At 38.0% G+C, this 9321-nt stretch overlaps 1 protein-coding gene and 1 long non-coding RNA gene across 10 annotated transcripts in view; one reads left to right on the top strand and one right to left on the bottom strand.

Annotated features, from left to right (window-relative positions):
* LOC141372610 (uncharacterized) overlaps nt 1-8040 on the bottom strand; it is a 121140-nt gene extending 113100 nt beyond the window's left edge. The window contains exon 1 of the long non-coding RNA XR_012377931.1: nt 7960-8040. This is a non-coding gene — a long non-coding RNA (uncharacterized lncRNA). The remainder of the gene's footprint in view (nt 1-7959) is intronic.
* The window catches only part of EPHA5 (EPH receptor A5), a 347875-nt gene continuing 346387 nt past the window's right edge, over nt 7834-9321 (top strand). For 4 of the 9 annotated variants that reach the window (XM_073891753.1, XM_073891752.1, XM_073891754.1 and 1 more), the window contains exon 1: nt 8087-9100. In XM_073891753.1, the coding sequence (XP_073747854.1) occupies nt 8917-9100 (184 nt within the window). In that variant the 5' untranslated portion in view covers nt 8087-8916. Of the gene's footprint in view, nt 8022-8080; nt 9101-9321 lie in introns of those variants that run through there. The other 5 variants (XM_025887325.2, XM_025887323.2, XM_073891747.1 and 2 more) reach the window with 4 other exon arrangements.

Here is a 9321-nt window from a genome sequence, read left to right as displayed (position 1 = left end):
GTGATGGGTAGTAAAGAGGGCACGTTCTGCATGGAGCACTGGGTATTATGCACAAACAATGAATCATGGAACACTACATCAAAAACTAATGATGTGGGGCACCTGGGTGGCTCAGTTGGTTAAGCAACTGCCTTCGGCTCAGGTCATGATCTCAGGGTCTTGGGATCGAACCCTGCATCGGGCTCCCTGCTTGGCGGGAAGCCTGCTTCTCCCTTTCCCACTCCCCCTGCTTGTGTTCCCTCTCTCGCTGTCTCTCTCTCTGTCAAATAAATAAATAAAATCTTTAAAAAAAAAACAACTAATGATGTAATGTATGGTGATTAACATAACAATAAAAAATTAAAGAAAAAAAAGTAGGTTTAGGGGAAACATACCTCAACATAATAAAGGCTGTATATGAAAAACCCACAGCTAATATAATCCTCTATGGGGAAAAACTGAGAGCTTTTCTTTTATGGTCAGGAACACAACAGGGATGTCCACTCTTACCACTGTTATTTAACATAGTACTAGAAGTCCTAACCACAGCAGTCAGACAACAAAAAGAAATAAAAGCCATCCAAATCAGCAAGGAAGAAGTAAAATTTCACTATTTGCAGATGACAATACTCAGATAGAAAACCTGGGAGACTCCACCAAAACCTGCTAGAACTGATAAATACATTTAGCAAATTCTCAGGATAAAAAACAATGTACACAAATCTGTTGCATTTCTATACACCAATAATGAAGCAGCAGAAAGAGAAATTAAGGAATCAATACCATTTACAACTGCACCAAAAACAATAAGATACCTAGGAATAAACCTAACCAAAGAGGTGAAAGACCTGTATTCTGAAAACTATGAAACACTGATGAAAGAAATTGATGATGGCCAAAGAAATGCAAAGATATCCTATGCTCATGGACTAGACAAAAAAAATATTGTTAAAATGTCTATACTACCCAAAGCAATCTACACATTTAATGAAATCCCTATCAAAATACCAACAGTACTTTCCACAGAGCTAGAACAAACAATCCTATAATTTGTATGGAAGCAAAAAAAGATCCCAATTAGCCAAAGCCTCCTTGGGAAAAAAAAAAAAAAAAAAAAAAAAAAACAAAGCTGAAGCCATCACAGTTCTGGACTTCAAGTTATCTTAGAGAGTTCTGGTAATCAAAACAGAATGGTACTGGCACAAAAATAGACACATAGATCAATAGAACAGAGATGAACCCACAACTATATGGTCAATTGGTCTTCAACAAAGGAGGCAAGAACATCCAATGGGAAAAAATAAGTCTCTTCAACAAATGGTGCTGAGAAAACTTAGCAGCAACATGTGAAACAATGAAACTGGACCACTCTCTTAAACCATACACAAAAATAAACTCAAAATGGATTAAGGACCTAAATGTGAGACCTGAAACCATAAAAATCCTAGAAGACAGCACAGGCAGTAATTTCTCTGACATTGGCTATAGCAACGTTTTTCTAGCTATGTCTCCCGAATCAAGGGAAACAAAAGCAAAAATAAACAGTTGAGACTACATCAAAATAAAAACGAACAAACAAAAACTTCCACACAGCAAAGGAAACCATCAACAAAACTAAAAGGCAACTTATGAACAGAAGATATTTGCAAATGACATATCTGATAAAGGGTTAGTATCCAAAATATATAAAGAACTTATAATAAATCTCAACATACAAAAAATGAATAGTCCAGTTAAAAAATGGCCAGAAGACATGAATAGACAGTTTTCCAAAAAAGACATACAGATGGCTAGAGACACATGAAAAGATGCTAAACATCACTGATCATCAGGGTAATGCAAATCAAAACTACAATGATATATCATGTCATACATGTCAGAATGGCTAAAATCAAAACCACCAGACACAACAAGTGTTGAAAGGATGTGGAGAAATCCTCTTGCACTGTTGGTGGGAATGCAAACTGGTGCAGCCACTCTGGAAAACAGTATGGAAGTTCCTCAAAAAGTTAAAAATAGAATTACCCTATGATCCAGCAATTGGCACTACTAGGTATTTATCCAAAGAATACAAAAATATTCATTTGAAGGGTTACATGCACCCTGATGTTTATTGCAGCATTATCTGCAATAGCCAAATTATGGAAACAGCCTAAGTGCCCATCCACTGAAGAATGGATAAAGAAGTGGTATATAATATAATATAATATAATATAATATAATATAATATAATATAATATATAATTAATGTAACATATATTCAAGTATATAACTCAATTATATATAATATATTATATATAAAATTATATATAATAAATAATATATATAATATATATAATGGAATATTATTCAGCCATCAAAAAGAATAAAATCTTGCCATTTGCAATGACGTGGATGGAGTTAGAGAGTATTATGCTAAGTAAAATAAGTCAGAAAAAGACAAATACCATAGTATTTCATTCATATGTGGAAATTAAGAAACAAAACAAAGTGAAAAAATGAGGGAGACAAAGAATCAGACTCAACTATAGAGAGCAAACTGATGGTTACGAGAATGGAGATGGGGGATGGGTGAAATAGATGATACGGATTAAGGAGGGCACTTGTGATGAGCACCAGGTATTGTATGGAAGTGTTGAATCACTATATTGTACACCTGAAAATAATATTACACTGTATTAACTAACTGGAATTTAAATAAAAACTTAAAACTACCATTGTGTTCCATCTTTTAACCCATTTTAATTAATTTATTTGCTTAAATTTTAAAATCTGTAATTGCTAAATGTAAAGCTATCACATTTTAAAGGCACTTAATGATATTGTGAAGCCACCCTACAAAAGATGTTCTAGATTTACTTCCCACTAACAGAGTATGAGAGTACATGAGATTAATACTGCTAGCTTTTATCCAGAAGCCTGTTCCATGGACAACCAACAGCAGTATCAAAAGCTTCCTTGCATATGCACCCCTTATCTACTCAATGCCGTTGAGCAAATTTATCAGTTTTCCCTTAGGAAACTATAGCTAGTTTATTATATGTTCTTGTATGAGTGGATTATATATGAATTTCAAGTGAGTGTATGCACTGAATTTATTAAAAACTTCCCTCTGAATATAAAAAATGTTACAACTTATTTTTTGTATAACAGTAAATGCTTCCAGAATCCAGAAGATGGTTAGAATAGGTGAGTTTAAGTGAAGTGAGTTACTCTCACAGTGTATCACTTCAATTTTGTGACTCTTCTCAGCACACTTTTCCTACTTTTCAGCCCCAAGAGTCCTTATTATTTCTCTGTCCACATCTTCACTTGATGCCAATTGTCCAAGATGCTGAAGGCAAACAACAACCAAAGAATTTCCTGGCAATTCAGTTTGGTTCCTCATCAACCACAGCAGCATTGGCTTCCTGTTACACTGAAGTGTCAGCAATCCTCACACAGTGATCTAGGAGTGACTAGAGAATAAATCAACCACCACCACCACCAATAAAAATCTGTGGCTCTTGGGTTCACGGTAATTTATTTAAATATCTTGCTCCTTATTCTTTGCTACAAACTTCTGTATTAATACTCATTGACAGTGGAGGATTTTATTATGTTCTTGATATTCATAAAAAAGACAAAAAATACGGGCTGATTATAAGAGAAACATTTATTTTTTTAAGGTGTAAAGGTGACATTTATTACAACTGATGAGCCAGTATTGACACATTGTTATTAATTAAAGTCCATAGTTTACATTAGGTTTCAGTCTTGGTGTTGTACATGTTATGCATTTTGACAAATATATAATATCATATTCCACCATGACAGCATCAAACATGATGGCTTCACTGCCTTAACAAGCTGTTTTTTTCTTAAACTTCTGTTTTCATTAGAATATTTTAATGTATTGCTAAGTAATAAAATAATTTATATAATTAAACCCTTATTAACTTATTAAAAACTATTTATTCCTTATTTTTTAAATCACTCAATAATCAACTAAATTGAAATATAATTGAATTTAACATCAATAGTAAAAATGTGGGTCATTAGTAGGGAGAAGTGACTCGAGGACTTCAGAAAACTTCTTAAGATAACTATGAACAAAAATTAAAATATTATCTGTTTTATGTTAATTACATTAAAATGCAACATAAAATAATGAATACATTAGCATTTTCTTGGTTGTGAACTTTAAGAGCTATTGATTGCTTAAATATATTTTAGTCAGCCTTTTCCTTTGGGGTCAAAATAATTAACATCACCATGTATGTATCCTCTTCAGGAAATCATGGACTTGAAAAATTAACTTCATTAGTGTATCTTATAGTTTCATTAGCTATCCTGTAATTTCATATGTAAAATCTACCATGGGTTAAAATTTTGCTTTGCTTTTGCTTTCCTCCCAAAATTTCCCCCCAAAAGAGAGCATATAGTTAAGTGACAAAAACATTTAAAACAATTATGTAAAAAATTGCCAATCTACATAATATTTTAGGAAAAAATGCTCTTTGGTTTCTGAAGTTTTATTTAGATTTTTTTAAAAGATTTTATTTATTTGAGAGAGAGAACATGCACAAGTGGGGGGAGGAGCAGAGGCAGAGGGTGAAACAGGGAGCTGAGCAGAAAGCCCAACTCAAGGCTCAATCCCAGGACTCAGAGATCATGACCTGACATAAAGGCAGACACTTTGCCAACTGAGCCACCCAGGTGCCACTATTTAGATTATTTTTGTAAAGATTGTTGCTTATGTTTTCTACCCTTTCCTACCCATTTCTATGTTTAATGGGTTTTGAGCAATCTGTTTGTGCTAATATTATCTACCTAACCACCTCACTATTTTCTTGATTTGGCCCATTGTCTCTCCATCATACACAAATTGTATGCGTGTTTTGTTTATATGAGACAATCTTTTTCTCCAAATAATGCTTATATAGGCTCCATTGTTTCTTATTTTCTCCTAATCATTTATCTGACCTGTATTATATTATTTGCCTAGCTGCTTTTGGATTTAAATAAACCTAAAGATTAGAATAATTTTATTTATTGTTTCCATTAATGCAGAATTTAGGGGCAGTCCTCTCTCTCTCTCTCTTTTTTTTTTTGAATGAGTGGTTATCAAATTTTTTCTTTACTTCTGTTACATTACAATTTTCTTACACACAGAGAGAGCCATGGGTTAAAATTGCCATGTCTTACTAGCTGTGAGACTGTGGGTCTACTCAGGTTGCCTAACCTCATTTCCTCAGTCTTCTCATCATTAACATGGGGCTAATAATTATGCCAACAATGTGGTTGAAATGTCAGCATTAAGCAAAATAATTAATGTAAAATATCATATAATGCTTCACACATAGCAAATTTTCAGTAATTACTAGCAATTCTGCTTAGTATAATTGCTTTTGTTGTTCTACTTTGAATTCAGTGAAGATGTTCAGGATTATTAATACATTGAACTTAACTATAATAACTTTTATAGGGTAGTAACCTTTCAAGGTGTCTTATCAAGGTGATTCTGAATTTCTTTTCTCCATGAAAGCTTAGTAAAAAGCCAAATCTGAGGTGAAATCTAGGGAGACATCAGCCACTTTCACCTTTTGAGGCCCTAGCAGTTATCCCAAGCAAGAGAAATGCAAACAAGAGGACTTTCAAGCCCTTACTGATGTTTTAGTCTTTTCTGGTGTAAGGCAGTAGGTATGAAGGAAAAAGACAAATCTAGTTTTCATTCAATACTGTGGTCCAATGTCAGTATGCTAAAAGAGTATTTGCATTCCAAGAAAACAACACAAGACCAGATATAAGATCTCTTGTGAGAGTGAGGCGGAAATCAAACCATCATCATTGACTTGGTTAACTCTTTCATTGCTGTATCTGGGGCTCCATTTTACAGCTGTTCTTTCTTTCAAGGATATATGACAAATGTTATTAAATAACCATGAGAAAGATGACTGCTATTTAAGATGAAGAAAATTAAGGAGTTGACTTTCTGTAGTCTTAATCACTTAAGGAGGAGTTAACTATCTTGGGTAGGAGATAATTACCCACCATAGTGAATAGTGTCCCAAGTTTTCTTTGACATGCCCAGTTTAAATTTCTTTCATCCCAATATATAAACTTAGAGTTGTTAGATAATTTGTTCCAGTTTTTCATTCAGAAAATATTGCTATTGTGTTGATTGACATAAATCATAAGCTATGGGTACTTGGAGAAGGAGAATCAATCACTTCTTTCTGTGAAAAGATCAGTCTTGAATGCTTATACTCTTTGGACACTGGGTAGGATTTTAGATGAGAGATGTGTATGTGTGAGTGTGTGTGGGAGGGAAAGTGTTAAATATTTTTAGGGGGTGAATCTTCTGTGGGATGGAGTACCAGGCATAAAAACAAAGAGGTATGAGGCAATTTAGGGAACACTGAATTTCAAATTTTAAGGTAAAGTAAAATAGAAAATTTATTTAAGATCTTTGTAGTAGAATACTTTCAATGTTAGGCTGAAGAAATTGAATAATTTTGTAGTCAATAGTAAATAATTGGAGATAGGTGAGCAGGGTAGTAACATAGAAATACAAAGGATATTGAAGGAAAGGGAACTTGAAGATCTTTTTCTCCAAATCATTTTATTGATGAGGATACTGAGAGCTATAGAAGTAATATAACAAGCTCAAAGTCCCATTAAACTGCCTATGTTCCATAGTAGCATTATTACGTATCCCTAGGCTTTAGATAACTTAGTTGATATTCTGTTCAAATGTTTTTAAGTAATTCAACTATAATTTGGAGGGAGGAGTTCACATTTTGAATGGTCTTCAAATAGAAATATAAAATTCAACTTTGCATCAGGATTTTTGCCAAACTGAAAGGCTGATTCATTGCCATTTCTTTAAATTTGCTTCATGCATTTGGAACACATTATAATAGAAAGAAGCTGCTTTTAGATTTCTGGTGCCAAAACATTTTGGGAAAAAAAATCAAAGATTTGCTTCCACCTCTTTATAAAATTGCATCACCGCTTCTTTATTCTTTCATCTTTATTGCAAATATTTAAACAGAAAACAAATGTCATCAGCTAAAAATGATGAGAAATTTATTGTGAAGACAAACAGGGCTCTAGATGTCAAAGCTAGTGAGCAGACTCCCCTTCATTAGGTGTGAATGCAAACCCAATCTTCCCAGTAGTTACTATACAACAAATTAAACAAGATACTTTTCTTCTAAACTCACTTTTCGTACATGCTTTATTTGCAGTATTTACTACTATTGCCCTTCAGATGTATCTCTTTGAAAGAATGAATGAGAAAATTAAAGAAAAAAATAATAAAGCAAGAGAATACATAATAGAGGGGGAGCACAGAAAGTCAATTGTTTTAAACAGTTTTTTTTTGTAATTAATTTGTAAGTCAGTGCAGTAGAAAACACGAAATTAAAATATTTTTTAAACCCTGAAATTATTTGACTCATGCTAATTTCACAGGAATTAATTGCATATAGCTACATATCTTATAATTTCTAAAGTTCTAACACATTCTATCAATGACATTAATGAATTAAATTATCACATCGTGAAGTACCTGGCACACTGCAAATCTCAGTAAGTCAAATTCTTTGACTCTCTGAAATTTCAATTAGAGTCACGGTGTCTATATTCAGAAATTCTACAATTTACTTCTGAAGGAAATGTTGCCTAATTATCCCATCCCAGCTGCCAAAGTATTGGAAGAATAGAAAGGGTGAACAGCAAAGAGCGATATGGGTGTTTAAGAAACTAGCCACGGACCAGCACAGCCTGCGAATGCGTGGCTATGTGACGACAAGGTTGTTGATGCCACAAGCCTGCGATGGGCAGCAGGCAACATGCCAAACCAAAGGACCCGCTTCTCCAAGGGCTGCCGGCTGAGCCTAAGGCTGATTTCCCTTCCGCCTCCCGGGAGCCCCGGTGTTCGCAGGCACCGTCAAGAGAATTCTTCGCCCTAATTATCCGGGGAGGAAGACGCACCTTTCCCGGAGACCGCTAGGCAACACTCACCACCGCAGCCTTCAGATTACTTCCCTCCGCGAGTGTGTGACTTCGTCTAAGCAACTCACACTTAACAGTAGATTCTCACTGGCGAGGCTGCGAGCAGCAAGAGGGCGGGGGAGCTGGGAAGAGGAGGAGGGAGGAGGGTGGGAGGTACAGAGCCGGGAGGCAGAGGAGACGACGCAGCTCCAGACACAGCAGGAGCGCGCCGTGGCGGTGCAGTTTCAACCTCGTCCTCCCAGCCGCGCGCCAACCACCTCCTCCCCGAGCAGCGGGAACCGCAGCAGCTCCGGGCTGCCGCCGCCGGGCTCCGCGCTCCTGCCCGCTCGCAGCCGCCAGTACCTCCCCTCGTCAGCACTCAGCCCGCAGCTATTTATTTCCTTCTGCCAGCCTCTGAACTCTCTGGATCTTTTCCTTTGCTCGCCTCTCTCGTCTTTTCTCCACCCTGTATTTTCTCAACTCCTTTCCTTTATCCTTAGCCACCCTGTCTTTTTCTCCTCTTTTTATTGAGGATTTTTCTTGACTTAAGATGACTTGTCTCCCTTACCTTCATCATTTCAGCCCTGAAGACTGAAAAGGAACCTTTATTTTCCCCTCAGGGGCATTTTGAAGACCTCAATCCTTAAAAGTCTTAAGAGACAGAGAAACAGGACGCGGGACCTTCTCGACACCCTTGAGTCCAGTCCAGAACTGCACTATCAACCATAACTAGTATTTAAATTAAGCCCACTGAAGAGAAGGGAGACAGGAGCCGGAAGCAAACTTCGGCCGGCTCAGAGGATCCGCGGTTCCCGCATTTGGAAGAGCCGCGTGCCAGAAGCCAAGGGACTCCACGGGGAACGCGGAGGAACCGCGAGCCTCCCTCGCCCCCTCCCCGAGGCCGGGGCGGTGGACTGAGCCGCGCGGGACAGCAACGCGGGAGGCAGTTAGGAGAAGATGCGGGGCTCGGGGCCCCCGGGTGCGGGACGCCGGAGGCCCCCGGGCGGCGGCGACGGCGACACCCCCAGCACCCCTGCGTCTCTGGCCGGCTGTTACTCCGCACCTCGCAGGGCCCCCCTCTGGACGTGCCTTCTTCTGTGCGCCGCGCTTCGGACCCTCCTGGCCAGCCCCAGCAACGAAGGTAGTGTTGGGGGTGGGGACCGCAGCGACCTGGGGCGGAGGGGCGAGGCGGGGCCTGGAAGTGCGGGTGCGGGCGCTCTGGACGCTGCTGCCGCGGACGAAATCTCACCTCGCATCACGAATTAACATTTGTCCGCTTTCGCCAGCCGTTTCGCTCCCCTCTGCTGTGTCTGGTTGCATTGTTTTACATTAGGTGCGGAGCGGTGGGCGAGGAACCTGCGT

This window comes from Callorhinus ursinus, unplaced genomic scaffold, assembly GCF_003265705.2.
Source record: "Callorhinus ursinus isolate GAN/ISIS: 27379988/994484 unplaced genomic scaffold, GSC_fseal_2.0 scaffold4, whole genome shotgun sequence".
Lineage (NCBI taxonomy): Eukaryota > Metazoa > Chordata > Mammalia > Carnivora > Otariidae > Callorhinus > Callorhinus ursinus.
The sequence above is the reverse complement of the archived record's forward strand: the minus strand, read 5'-3'. Positions and strand labels throughout refer to the sequence as shown.